Source organism: Schistocerca gregaria, unplaced genomic scaffold (assembly GCF_023897955.1).
Source record: "Schistocerca gregaria isolate iqSchGreg1 unplaced genomic scaffold, iqSchGreg1.2 ptg000596l, whole genome shotgun sequence".
In the NCBI taxonomy this organism is placed as follows: Eukaryota; Metazoa; Arthropoda; class Insecta; order Orthoptera; family Acrididae; genus Schistocerca; species Schistocerca gregaria.
Genome location: NW_026061985.1, coordinates 67,193 through 80,768, shown reverse-complemented (window position 1 = coordinate 80,768; position 13,576 = coordinate 67,193). Strand labels below are relative to the sequence as shown.

The window sequence follows — 13,576 nt, the reverse complement described above, 5'->3', positions numbered from 1 at the left end:
TAACGGCTTTGCGATCGAATTTAAATGTTCGTGAGATTAGCTGGTAGTCAATCTATGCGAATAAAAGCATGGGATGGTTTAAGAAGCGCGTTAATCATGTGGGAATTGTGACGCAAAAAAACCTAATAGAAATGGTAGGTGAAGCCCTTACAACTTGTTGAAATTCAGAGTTGCAACTTAAAGTTGTCTGAAGCACAATTCAGAATGTGGGCTAACTGATTTTACGAATTGTCTGACCGGTTGTTCCTTATTGTCTAGAAAAGGAACTCATTTCGTTTAGCAATTCAAATCTTGTCGCCTGCTATCTTTTTTTCAATAGTATGCAAATATCAAACAGGAACACTGGAATGTGTCAATAAACGCTAACTTTATTTTAGCTGTTTGGACTGTATTGGCTCGATACTTGGAACATCAGTAAGGATCCAGATGTAAGCTACAGTACGTGCACATTTGTTAAAGCAAATTCTGTGTTTTTTTTACTTACGTTTGCACGCGCAGCAAGGAAGGCGTATTCGGTGACTGCAGACAAGATTCCAGCTTGTAGTTATGTCAAGAAGGATGGGACGCGTTGCAGGACGATAGGATACGTCCCACATGGTGACTCTGTAGTTGAGGAAATCATGGAACACGTCAAGGCCATCAGCGGATACTCTGACAAAGACATCATATCGTTCAATTCGGAGACAGATTGCAACGTTTACATGAAATCGAACCCTAACATGGTGCAGGGCGTGTACCATTTTTATTTAGATTACGGCTGTGAAGACAATCGTCTTTATCCAAAAAAGTTAGACAAGCAGAGATGCTACAACACAAAATGGAAAAAGGAGAACTTGGTTGGTCTGAGGTACCTGATTCAGTACAACCAGAGTGCTCCAGGGTATGAGATGCCACGCACGCTCATGTCTGTTCAGATTCCGATGATAAAAGTACTGGAGAAGGCTATATTTCGGGTTTTTGGTGACTACAGTTACGAATTCAAGCTAAAAAAATATCCCCATCCCGCGGTCACGTCAAGTGAAATTTACATAAATTTTGCCGTCTCGTCGGTCTTTGCGCCGATCATGCTGAACCTGATTATTCAGGTCAACGCGTTGGTCAGAGAAAAGCAATTGAAGTCCCGACAAAGCATGGTGCTGATGGGGCTGACGACCAGTTCCTACTGGATTGCATGGATAGGCATGAACGTTCTTCTGAACATCTTGGTTTCCTTCGTTATCATCGGCCTTGGGAAAGCGTTTGGAATCGCAATTTTTGTGCGTAACAGCTTTATAACATACGCTTTGTTAATCTTGTTGTTTTCTATAGCGATCGTTCCGGTTGGGGTTTTATTGTCGGTTTTGAGTCCGAATTTGACGCTCGCTATGTTGTCTGGGTTCTTCATCTTTCTGTTTGGGCTCATATTGCAGTTTTACATTGACCTCATGTACTGGAACACGTCAAATAAGTACATTCAGAATTTTTTTGCGCTGCTCCCGTTTTCGATATTTACCAAGAGCGCGTTGGACCTGTGCTTTGAGGACACTAGTGAATTGAAAACCGGGTTGAAATGGAGCATGATCAACAATCACTCGTACTGGCCGATTGCCAAGACGTACAAGTTTTTGGTGGTTGATTTCTTCATTTACTTGGTGTTGGGAGTTTACTTCGATCATATGGTGTATTTTGGCTACAGCCCGTGGTTTTTTTTGACGAGGAGGTATTGGGGAGGGGGCGAGAAGAGAGGGGAAACGGCGTTGAGCATGGAGGAGTACTCGTTCGGCGAGGATAGGGACGTGTTGAGCGAGGAGAAAATGATTAGAGAGAACCGCTGTCCGGACTTGAAGCGAATGTTGGTGATAAACAACATGTGCAAGACGTTTGAGTCGCGGTTGTTTTGCATAAATGGGAGGAGGTTGTACGCGGTGAAGAATTTGTATTTGAGTGCGAGGGAGGGGGAGGTCCTGTGCTTGTTGGGGCACAATGGAGCGGGGAAAACGACGGTGATTCGGACGTTGATTGGGTTGCACAGGGCGACATCGGGGGATGCATTGGTGTATGGGAACAGTATTAACACGGAGATGAATAGGATTCAGGAAATAATGGGGGTGTGCTATCAGCACGACATATTATGGGAGGATTTGACGGCGAGCGAGCATTTGGAGATATTTGCGAAATTGAAGAACGTGTTTGGTCAGGAGATGAAGAGTCAGGTGGCGGGGATGTTAGAGGACGTGGCGTTGACGGCGGTGGCGAACGTGCCGGTGAAGTATTATTCTGGGGGGATGAGGAGGAGGCTGTCGGTGGCGATTTCGTTGATAGGGGATTCGAAGATAGTGTATTTGGACGAGCCGACGACGGGGATGGATCCGATTTCGCGCCAGCAGGTGTGGAAGTTGATCAACAAGGTGAGGGATAAGAGGATCATATTGTTGACAACGCATTCGATGGAGGAGGCGGAGATTTTGAGCGACCGAATAGCGATAATGAGGAGGGGTCGGTTGGCGACGGCTGGGACAGAGTTGTCGTTGAAGAAGAAGTACGACAACGCCTATATTTTGACGGTGATTTCGCGGAAGGATACGATTGAGAAGACCGAGGACGCGGTGGCGGAGTGGGCGAATATGTGCCGGTCGAAGGCGGAGGGTGGAGAGAAGTGCAAGCGCGACAGCGCTCGATTGCTTAGTCGGAAGGGTGTGATTTTGAGGTACAGGGTGTCGGCGACGTACGAGGACGAGTTGCCGTTGTTGTTTGAGGCGTTGGAGGAGCTGAAGCGTCAGTCGCTGATTACGGACGTGCAGGTGCATATGACGACGTTGGAGAATGTGTTTTTGGACGTGGCTAGAGAGAAGAAGAGGGAGGAGAAGAAGAAGAGCGTACTGCGGACGGGTGGGGTTCGAGAGAAGTTGAGGAGTAACAAGGTGAGGGGGGGGATAGTGGGGTTTGGGGTGTTGTTGGCGGTGTGCTTGTCGATAGTTTTATACGTGGTGCTGCAGAGGAGGGAGGAGAGAGAGAGGTTGGAGGTGGTGCCGATTTTTTACACGAGGGAGTTGGAATATCCGTTGGATAAGGTGCATTTCAGGACATCGGTGATAGCGACGGACGTGAGGTCGAATTCTTGCATACTTTCGTGTAGGGTGGCGGACGTTAGGGTGCAGGTGAGATTGAGGGTTTATTACCTGGCGAATGGGCAGTGGAGGGAGCATGTGTACAAGAGTCCCGTGAGCATGGACAGGTACGGGACGATGATGGTTTTTTTGAACGATTTGGCGGAGGGGACGCCGTACCGGGCGTTTGTGGTGAGGGAGGGGCCGACGGTTGGGAGGAGTGAGGTGACGAGGTTCAGGACGGCGCCGGGGTGGATGCGGGAAAAGAAGGTGGTTCAGTTTGGAGCGACGAGTGGGTTCGGAACGAGCAACGAGAGGTGGGATTCGATGCGCAGTGAAGGGAGGGAGTTGGACTTTTTCTTGCTGGCGGGGGATTTGATTTACGGGGAGTACGACAAGACGGAGGAGGAGTTTTATGCGAGGTGGGGAGAGACGTTGGGGAAGGAGTCGTTTAGGTCGATGAGTAGTGGGACGGGTTGTTGGGCGACGTGGAACGATCAGGAGTTTAGGTCGGACTGGGAGAGGCCGTTGGGGTCGGTGGAGTTGGAGAACGAGTTGGCGGAGTCGAGGAGGGCGATGGTGAGGAGTTTACCGTACGTGCTGGGGCCTGGGTTGGGGTTTGGGGAGCAGAGTTCGGACTTGTATAGGAGTTTTTCGTACGGTCGCGTGGCGGAAGTGTTTATACTGGATTTATGGTTCGAGAGGGTGGCGAAGGAGTTGATTATAAGCAGGAGGCAGATGAATTGGTTGAAGGAGGGGTTGTTGAGGTCGGCGGCGAGGTTCAAGGTGATAGTTGGGGGGGTGCCGATTACGGACTTTCATTTGTTGAACGTGGAGGTGAATTCGTGGAACCGGTTTCCCGGACAGAGGAAGGAGTTGTTAGAGTGGATAGAGGGGAATCGAATAGGGGGGGTGTTGTTTGTGTCGGGGGGTCTACAGTTTGGAGCGTTGGCGAGGGTGGTGGTGGACGAGGAGATGAAGGAGAAGCAGGTGAAGATAATGGAGGCGATAGTGGGTCCGGTGGGTGCTTATCTTAATCCGGAATTTGCGTTTAATCCGTGGCTTAAGTTTTTGAGCAAGGATTTTGAAGGGTTCGTGAGCACGTGGTCGACGACGTACTTTGAGTTGGATTTTGAGTCTGGGACGATTACGGTGGATTATGTGGATGATCGCAAGAGGTCATTGTTGAAAAAGGTGGTGAGTATGTATGGAGAGAGTTGAGGGAAAAAAGTATATTTTTTCGAGGCGTTTTTTTTGTTTTATTTATAGGTGGGGTTGACTTGGGGAGAGAGTCGCCGAGGGGTAGAAGATGGAGAAGATGGCGGAAGAAGGAGAGTCAGGAGAGATCGAGGATGAGTCGGACGGAGACAGTGGGTTGGAATCGATGGGGGTGGTGGGTGGTCGTAAGCGGCGGCGCAAGATAGATGCCGAATTGAAGCATTACTTGGGTCTTCGCAAGTACTGGGGTCAGAGGTTTCGGATTTTTTCGAGGTTTAACGAAGGGGTGAAGTTGGACGCAGAGAGTTGGTACAGCGTGACGCCTGAGTTGGTTGCGATTCACATTGCGAGGCGGATGAATGAGGCGCTTTCGAACGGAAGGGCGACAGAAGGGGAGGGGTCGCCCGACGGGTACAGGCCGACGATTATATTGGATGGTTTTTGCGGTGCGGGGGGCAATTTGATACAGTTTTCTCTGCACTCACACGCGAGCAGTTTGGTGATTGGGATAGACATTAGACCTGAGAAGGTGCAGATGGCTCGGCACAACGCCGAGGTGTATGGTGCGGATGGCAAGGTGGAGTTTATAATTGGGGACTACCTTCGAATAGCGCCGCGCTTGCGGGCGGTGAACGCGGTGTTTTTGTCTCCGCCCTGGGGGGGTCCGAGTTACAAGTTGAAGAAGCGGTTTTGCTTGGACCAGATAGTTCCGGCGGGGGGTGCGGAATTGATTCGTTGCGCGCAGAGGGCGTCCGAGAACATTGCGTTTTACCTGCCGAGGAACATTGCGGTGGGCGACGTGATAGATTGTTCTCGAGTGGGCCATCCGGTGGAGATCGAGCGGAACATACTGAACGGGAAGCTGAAGTCGATGGTGGCCTATTACGGGAGGCTAGTGAAGCTGGGTGGGAGCCCGGTCAGCATCGTGAGGCGGGGCGGGGCATCTCGAGCGAGGCTGAGTGATGGTGAATGACGCTTTCGGAGGTGCTTCGAGAATAAAAACGCAGAGAAATTTGAGCCGGTGAAAGGGGGTTTTATTAGACGCGAACGTGGATGGAAGAGGCGCTCACGTGGGGGGAGCGGAGCAGACGCACGGGCGCCTGGTGTCGTTGGAGGAAGAGGTGAGATTTAGTACGGTGCTGACGAGCGCGTCCAGATCGTGGAGTTGCTGCTCGAGTCGGAGGAAGTGCTGTTGATAAGTTAGGTCCGAGCTTGAAGAGCGGGCGCAGCAGAAGTTGTAGAGCAGGTAGATTGAGACGAGAATGGAGAGGAAAAAGAGGACAATGTAGACGCAGGGCAAGGAGACGATAGCGTGGAGGAAGTGGCCGGAATTGAAGGACTTGCTGTTGCGTCGGTGTCTGGGCTTTTTTTTGATGGAGGGTAGTTCAGGAGAGAGTGGGACGAGGCGATTGGGCAAAATTTCGTGGCTTTTGAAGACTTGTGGTTGCTGTTCGGTGAAGGATCTGAACGTTTTCTCGATGAGTTTTTTGACAGTTTCCCAGGAGTTGGAGGAGCCTTCGATGGATTTACTTTTGATGGTGTTTTTGAGTCCCCAGACGTTTTTCTTCCACTGAATACCCATAGAGAGTTCCAGGTGGGTGATGGATGTTTCATGGCTAATTTTGGAGGTCATCTGCCACCTTTCGCATACGACGAACGCGTTTCCGACAGGAATGTTGTTGGTTACGTTGAAGGTTTCTACGACCAGCGATCCGTTCTGCCAGTTCATGTAGTGTTGGCACTCCACTTCCGCGTTTTTTTCGCCCAGCGGAGTCGACAGGATGACTTTGTATTTCAGCGTTCGCATGAGGCAGCAATGTGGGTCCGAAGGTTTCCAATCGCCGAGTTCCAGGTTGGCGAAGTTCATTTGATCGGCGTGTTCGATCCAGAAATCCCTTGACATCCACATTTTTTCGAAGAACGCTGTCAGTGGGATGTCTTCGTAGTCTATGCTTGCCAAGTTGTTTTTGTAATCTTTGGTGGATCCCGACATATGAGAGCACGATGCGTTTTCCGGCACGCCTAGCGTTTCGGCAGTTATGGCGTCTATCCTGTTTTCTTCTACGAGAGGTTCTATGGCGTCAACGCCCAAATAGGTGTCGTCAGTGCCTTTGCCTTTCTTGCAAATATTTCTATCATTTTCTCTTTTTTCGATCCTGTCCGTCTGCTCAGTTTCCTTGCTGTCTTCAACTGCCCTCTGCTCGTCCAGCAACGCGTCCTCCGCCTCGCAGAGTGCGCCCGGCTCTTTCTCTCCAGACAGGTGGTCTCCGACCTTCTCTGAACCGCCCGCGTCGCCCATCAGCACCTGGATCATGGCGTTGTCCTTGTTTTCGAACAGCAGACACGCGCCCTGTTTATCGCTGTGCACCACCCGGTACTGCCTGTCGCCAGTGCGTCTATCAACGTAGCTGGACCACGTGCTTGATATCAGCTTGAAGGCCTGGTCTCGAAACACGAACGAGGCGAAGTAGTACTTGTTCTCGTAGGTCACCACCTCGATAGCATTAGGAATCAAAAGCACTGTGTTCTTTTTGTACACGCCGATTATTTCGTCGAACGAGATTAGCTTCTAAGGCCGCTCACATCGCCGCGTGTCAGCACCACATGCATTAAGCCACACGTATTGCCAAACGCAGAACCGTCAGAACCGTCTGCTTTATCGTATCTTTTTGTACGTTTTGGCGTCTGGGCGCAAACATTTCGACTGCACTCCCTTCATACGTACGGTAGTTTTTCGACCCAATATGTACGAATAAAAGGCGATGCTCGCGTCTGAAATGTACAGCCTCCCGTGCTGTATCAGTGATCTGACGATGTACGCGCACGAATAATCTCAGTTTGTCAAAAAATGATGATGTCAGCCATACGTTGCGAGAGGCACTGCGAGCGCGTCCCCTGGCCGCACACCATTCGCTACATACCGTCCAACAGCACGTCATTCTGCCGCTGAAACAGAGATTTAAATTCTTTGTCCTTCCTGTGCTTTGGGACAACACTTCGCAATGAATGCTTCACGCTCGGCGTATCAGCTAGCGACTCCGTCTTGTACATCAGTCTTTCACTTGGGCTTTACTAGACCCAAGGAAGGCATGCACGTGTGATTAACGCGAGTAATAGTTGTCAGACTAGATATCTACTCCAGTAAGCACAAAACAAACGCCAAACACCATGCAACACAAAAAAAAAAACCTCATTCAACAGATTTTAAATTTGGCTAGACCGTGCTGCCCCTTCGTCTAGAAAAAGACACACAGAACTCCATCTTCCGTCGCGACGGACCGATTCGTGCCACTGATTCCCCGCTGTCAAACCGATGACCCATGCCACTACCTGTCATAGAAGCAGCCATTACCTTAAAAAGTAAAGCCACTTGACGCGCGAATAAATGGTGACTGAGCCCCTTTGAGCGGTCTTTGTGCTTATATTTTGTGCTCTGACCGTGAGCAAGAGAATTTCCCGAATTTTTGTCGAAGACGACTGCGTTTCTCCGTTTTCTAAGAAAAATTGTGTACCAAAAAAAGCATTTCTTTTATGCGAGATTTGCTCTTTGGATGCTTCCTTGCCCTGAAAGGGCCTTCCAGGTGCAAGACGCCAGCTTTTGCTCTGGGCCCCGGACGTCCCGTTCGAAAAGCTTTCTCTACCAAATTCTGCCTCGGTGACTCTTCCGTTGGTCGGGGGCTGGGCCTCCAAGCGCGACCTCCCGTGCCGTCTATCCCCTGTCAAGATGCGAAGATCTGGCTAGAGAATGCTACTCGACATGCCAGTCGACTTCTTCAAACCTGCTTTAAATGTGGCCCTCTATCAACCGACACCATACAAAACCGTACACTACTCATTTACGACTTGCGCTGTCCACTTGCCCAACTTCTCTCCAGCGCCTACGGCTCTGCATTAGTTGGACAGAGTCTGTTTCTGAACTTCGACCATCTCGACCCGCCGGCTATTATAGAAGCAATCGGACAACTCTCCGCGGGCGACATGGTCATTCTCGTACAGAGCGACGCTTTTTACCTGAATGAATATCGACTCCGTCTTGAGCTGTTCAAGAAAGGAATCAAGAACCTCGAACACGCCCATCTCAACATGATCCCGATCGAACAAATGCAGACCTACATCGATTCACTCTCTTTCGTCCCTACTCCAGCTGTCAAGCGAATGGCGTTGGACATCAAATCGCGTATAGACAGTGCTAAACGTATCGTCGTCAGGTCGAAAAACGGCGTCGAATGCGTTTACCAAGGCCCCATGGAGCCTTCTCTCCTCAACATTGGCGACTACCATAACATGAAAAACACAGGCGGCACCTTTCCTATAGGAGAAGTCTTTTCTGAACCCCAAAATTTAGAAAACGTCAACGGCGAACTGATGGTCTTCGCCTATCCAGACACCAACTACGTCGTCAACCACCTCCAACACCCATTCAAGATAAGAATAGAAAACGGACGCCTCGTTTGGACAGATCCAGACGCTCCCGCCTCGTTCCTAGCTATATTAGATGCCATCAAGCAAGACGGCGGGAGAAACGACAAGCAATCCATCCTAGCCAGAGAGTTCGGTGTCGGACTCAACAGAGCCATCGGAAGGCACTCACCTCTCCGGAATGTAACTGCGTTTGAAAGGCAAGCCGGGTATCATATCAGTCTAGGCGACAAGCATACTGTGTACAAAAAACCTGGCGTGTCCACCAAAAAGGCCCGTTACCATATAGATGTCTTTATTGACTTGAAAGAAATAGATATCGACGGATTTTTAATATTCAAGGACGGTTGCCTCAACTATCCCGCCGATTGATCTTCACTAAATGATGTCTCTCGACAGGCTTGTCAATCGTTCTAACGGCCACCATAGGGATGACAAGTTTTTTTTTCAAAGCGCGCTTTTTAAACACTTTGACAGCAGCGTATTTTATTTCCCTCTGGCCCCGTGCCCGGACTATTGTTTATCCGCAATTGGGTTGGCATGAATGGTCACACTCAAGAGACGAATAGACTGCAGTGGCCTGTCTTTTGCTCCGGTGGGAACTTTCTCCATCTTTTTCAACGTGTCATCTTTGCCTGCGATGACCTTCCCAAATAGTGTGAATCTTGAATTTAAATGCTCGGCCGCTGCGTACGTAATAAAAAATTGCGATCCGTTTGTGTTGGGCCCTTTGTTGGCCATGCTCACTAAAAACGCGTGTCAATTTGCGGTACAATGCCTCTCTTACTTTCTTCTCCCTCAAAAAAAAAATCTCGTACACATTCCGCGATCACTATGTGTAAGTGAATCGTTAAATTCATCGTTGAACGGTTTTCCATAGATAGATTTACCACCTTTTCCGGTTCCGGTGGGGTCTCCGCCTTTTATACACACACAAAGATGCGTTAGTTTTTTTTTTTTCCATCTTGAGCCGTCACAAGGGCTCTACCTTGTATCATGAACCCAGGGATGCTCCTATGGAATTCTGTGTTGTCATAGTACCCGCTTGCGCAGAGAGCCAAAAAGTTCTTTATAAAAACTTGTCAGAAGGGCTGGAAGCGACGCCGTGGTCTGGTGGGTCTTGGAGAGCATACGTATGCAGCGATAGGTGTGTCTTCACAGAACAGTTCGATTTTGAGGTCACCAAAATTAGTGTGTAGAGTTAAGGACTGGTGCGGGAAGTTAGGCGTTAGCCGCGGGATATGGACAAGAATCGATTTTCCAGCCACACGCATACCATTCGTTGTAGATGAGAAGACAAAATGACGTCAGATAAGTTGTGAGTTTATTTTTTTTTTTTGGAACTGAACATGCTACTTTGGTTTTGATGTATGGTCAAATGTGGTCTGGACACATATGATAGAAAAATACGTTTTGTGCGCGGAGAATCATGGGCGAGCTACGAAATTTTTCAATAGTTCAGAGGCGAGGCTTTGGCATGATCCAAGATTTGAGTTGAGAGTAATTTTAGAAAGGAGGTGTTGTGTTCTTACGACACGTTTTATATCTGTAAACAGCTGGTCGATTGCGTTGGTCATTAGTGATCCGAGTAATTGGAGCCCGCTCATGATGAGCGCTGGGTTGTCTAGATCGATCAGAGAGCATGAATGGTCAAAAAGTGGAATGGCCCAGTTTGACATTAATTCTTGAGACTCTCCCAAAGTCATGTTTGCAAATGCAGCGATGTTCGCAATTATTGCGATTTTGTAGGTATTTTCTTGGATTTGAGATGCTTCATGAACAAAAGCCGAGAAGATGGTATTGGCGAGTGACAAGTGATTTTTTTTTCCTTTTGACAGCACTGCGCAGCGTTTGATAGTTTGAGCGAGCCAGGACAGATGAGAAGGTTCTTTGGCGAGGAAGATTTTGTCTAGACAATTTTGAAGGAGGTTGTCTTGAGAAGAGTTTGGTGGCTGAGGTGTTGTGGCCATCATTTGTGCCATAAGCTCTGAGCACCCTTGTTTGAGTGTTTGTAGTTTTTGGTCTGTTTGTTTGGTTTCTGGGATAAGAAAAATCGAAAAAACGATTTGGGCGATTTCTTGAAGCCAATTTTGATCGATGTCACACTTGCAATGAATGAGAGCACAGAAATAATATATTGACGCGCTTGCTCGAGTCCAAGTTAGAGAGTCTGATTCCGAGCTTCTACCTGTGTATTGGAGCATTTCTTTAAGTGGATTCAAAACCAGTGGGATTGTGTCAGATGGAGAAAACCGAGTCAACAATTCGCACGAAACTTGCCGAATTTGGTTATACTCTAGAGGTCCATGGATACTTTCTGCCAAGACACGCGCCAAATTTTTCCCCAGGTCCGATTCTAGGACGCTTGAATGGCTTTCCTGGAGTTGAACGAATTGGCAGTCGAGCGTCTTGAACATGAGATAGGGTGCGAGTCGATCTATCAGAGATTTTTGGACGCGTTCAGGAGAAGATTCGTCAAGTTCTTTGAAATCTTGTATGGTCAATTTTTGAGATTCTATTTTTTGCAGAACGATTTCGAAACATGTAGAGAGAAAACGGGAAAAGATGCAGGAGAGTGCAGAAAAAAAGCGGACATACAAGACGTCATCAGCATGTTGGAAGTAACGAGAAGACATCTCGAATATTAGTTTTTCCCATTGATCAGTTGCTGTGGAGTCACAAAAGGAATGTTGTTGGCTCCAAGTACTCAGCAGTTCAAAAAAGTGGTCTACTTTATTTTCTTTGACAGAGATCAAGTCTGTTGCGGTTTGTTCAAGGACCAGGTCTAGAAAATAAAGAATCATGCTTGGGCCCTTTTTCGAATGGGAAAATACGGGAAAAAAAGTGGCAATGGCGTCACCTTCTTTGTCAAGGAGGCGATCCAATTTCAAGCTTAAAATATCTTTCAACTCTCGATCTTCAATCCAGTTGAGCAGTTCGCATGTTTCTTCGTTTAGGCCGCTATTCGCTACGATTGACATGACCATTTGAACACATGATGTTTTCAGAGAGGCATTGACATTATCGTTTAATATGTATTGGAAAATGGCCAAACTGTTGATTTTTTGCTCTGAGAGTAACATGCTACGCAGTTTTTCTAGCAATGACGTTTCTTCATTTGCATATATATCGATCACGGTAGAAATGGTTTCTTTTGATATTGGGGCATTGTTTTCCAAGAATGTCATCCAACTTTCTTTTGTAAAGTCAAGCAGTTTATCAGAGGCGATAGCTTTGATGTTTTTCCAAAGCACGTTCCCGATTTCGAATATGAGCTTCTCTTTTGTAAACAAGGATGCGCTGGCTATTTTATGCAATTCGATCACATAAGCAGTGATTAGTTTTGAACTCAAGTTGGGCGCCAATTTTCCTACTAAGGCGCAGAGCTGAAATAGCTGAACAAACGTTTCAAGAAGTTCCATACGCGTTGCGTTTCGCTGGTTGCGTAGGAGCCGATCATGCAGAAATTTGACGTGTTGTTGGACTCTTTCCTCGATGTCTTCTTTTTCACTCAGCGTTTGGATCATCGAGACAGAGAGTCGAGCTAATATTTTCAGAGCTTCTCGATCTGGTTTTTCCCCTAATTCATTCTGAACGCATAATAGGTTCCGATTTAATATCTGTCTTAACTTGTCTATCAGCATCCCATACATAGGTCTTGGGCCAACAAACCATCCGTGCATCAGCTCCAGTAAGCCTTCAAGTTCTTGTTGCATGTCACTCGCCTCACTATCAGGAATGCACTCCAACAGGCGACTGTACAGAAGAAGGAAACAATCTGCCGCGGTGACGCCGAGTAGCGTCGGTCCTGACGGACGACGGACGGTCCCTTCGCTGTTCAAATTCTGAACCAGCCTTAACAACACTGGAAGCAGTTTTTTTGACAAACAAAATATTCTGGACAAATACTCCGATGAAAAGCTTGAATTCGGTTCGTCCAAAACTTCTATCAACTTTTTTTTCTTTGGCGCCATTTCGACCTGGAGATGGGCAGTATCTAGCAAATAAACCAGCATCCGACAGATTCCAAGCTGTGCATGTTTTTCCGACCTCTGCAGCGACTCGCAAATCAACGTTGTAACCTCTTCACAATTTTTTTGAAGCAAAAAATCCACCGCGTAAAAAAGTTTCAACTTCACCTTTTCATTTTTGACTCTGGCCGCCTGGAGAAATCCTTGTTACATTCACATGATCAACTAGCGCGAACTCGCGAAGAAGGAACGTACCTGATCCACGATCTTGCTGACAAAAATTGAGGATTCTGCGGGTCTATCTATTATGCAATTCCTGAGTGATTTCAAGGCAAAAAGAAAGTTGTCTAAAGACAAAGGATTTAGTTAAATCCAAAATTGTACCAAAAACCTGAAGATAACTCCTACCATTCTTTGTCAGCTGAACCTTGTCAGCCTGATTCAGAGTATTCAAGTCCACCGTTTCGTCGGATAAAACAGCCAATAGTGCTTGTTCAGGGGGTAAGGTCGATACTTTGGAAACAGTTTCTGACAATAGCGGCTCCTCGGGAGAAGAACTAAGCTTTATAGAAAGACCACCACCCAGGCGACTCCGAGACAACATGTCGCAAATTTTTCTAGGTACCCCCCGCTCAAGGTAGCGGCCGTATCCTAAACGAATCAACTAAGGAATGTAAATACAATAAAAAAGAGTGGTAATGTACCACTATCCAGCCTCGATTAAAGGGGAGATGGTGCGTTTAGGACAGCGAATACCATTCACCGTATCGCCCAGGTCAGTCCAACGAAGGGTGCGAGCAAGAGAATAATAAAAGTGTCAAACGAGAAAAAAGAATTTTCTTGACCAATTGAGAATTCAAAGGGGCTCCCAATTTCTATCGA

At 47.6% G+C, this 13,576-nt stretch overlaps 4 protein-coding genes across 7 annotated transcripts; 2 read left to right on the top strand and 2 right to left on the bottom strand.

Annotated features, from left to right (window-relative positions):
- Positions 1–22: 22 nt before the first annotated feature.
- LOC126316685 (uncharacterized) lies at positions 23–4,307 on the top strand. The gene is made up of 4 exons (XM_049992782.1): positions 23–134; positions 259–318; positions 378–438; positions 499–4,307. The coding sequence occupies exons 1-4, from the start codon at positions 69–71 to the stop codon at positions 4,305–4,307; spliced, it is 3,996 nt and encodes a 1,331-aa protein (XP_049848739.1). The 5' UTR covers positions 23–68.
- An 88-nt stretch (positions 4,308–4,395) lies between these two features.
- LOC126316684 (trimethylguanosine synthase-like) lies at positions 4,396–5,277 on the top strand. Its single transcript, XM_049992781.1, has one exon. It carries the CDS (start codon positions 4,396–4,398, stop codon positions 5,275–5,277), a length of 882 nt encoding a protein of 293 aa, XP_049848738.1.
- Positions 5,278–5,316: 39 nt separating this feature from the next.
- On the bottom strand, positions 5,317–7,760 carry LOC126316669 (protein Aster-A-like). Of its 2 annotated transcripts, XM_049992763.1 has the most exons (4): positions 7,657–7,760; positions 7,226–7,376; positions 7,030–7,136; positions 5,320–6,873 (listed from the first exon to the last, which is right to left on the bottom strand). In XM_049992763.1, the coding sequence occupies exons 2-4, from the start codon at positions 7,353–7,355 to the stop codon at positions 5,371–5,373; spliced, it is 1,740 nt and encodes a 579-aa protein (XP_049848720.1). In that variant the 5' UTR covers positions 7,356–7,376; positions 7,657–7,760; the 3' UTR covers positions 5,320–5,370. The 2 variants fall into 2 exon arrangements, with proteins under 2 accessions (XP_049848721.1, XP_049848720.1); XM_049992764.1 differs by lacking the exon at positions 7,657–7,760 and having other exon boundaries at positions 5,317–6,870; positions 7,226–7,546.
- Positions 7,761–9,069: 1,309 nt separating this feature from the next.
- On the bottom strand, positions 9,070–13,508 carry LOC126316668 (uncharacterized). 3 transcript variants are annotated; one of them, XM_049992762.1, is made up of 7 exons: positions 13,103–13,508; positions 12,950–13,041; positions 10,000–12,886; positions 9,857–9,931; positions 9,712–9,790; positions 9,542–9,643; positions 9,070–9,469 (listed from the first exon to the last, which is right to left on the bottom strand). In XM_049992762.1, the coding sequence occupies exons 3-7, from the start codon at positions 10,000–10,002 to the stop codon at positions 9,237–9,239; spliced, it is 492 nt and encodes a 163-aa protein (XP_049848719.1). In that variant the 5' UTR covers positions 10,003–12,886; positions 12,950–13,041; positions 13,103–13,508; the 3' UTR covers positions 9,070–9,236. The 3 variants fall into 3 exon arrangements, with proteins under 3 accessions (XP_049848719.1, XP_049848718.1, XP_049848717.1); XM_049992761.1 differs by having other exon boundaries at positions 9,857–12,886; XM_049992760.1 differs by lacking the exon at positions 9,070–9,469 and having other exon boundaries at positions 9,599–12,886; positions 13,103–13,504.
- Positions 13,509–13,576: the final 68 nt, after the last annotated feature.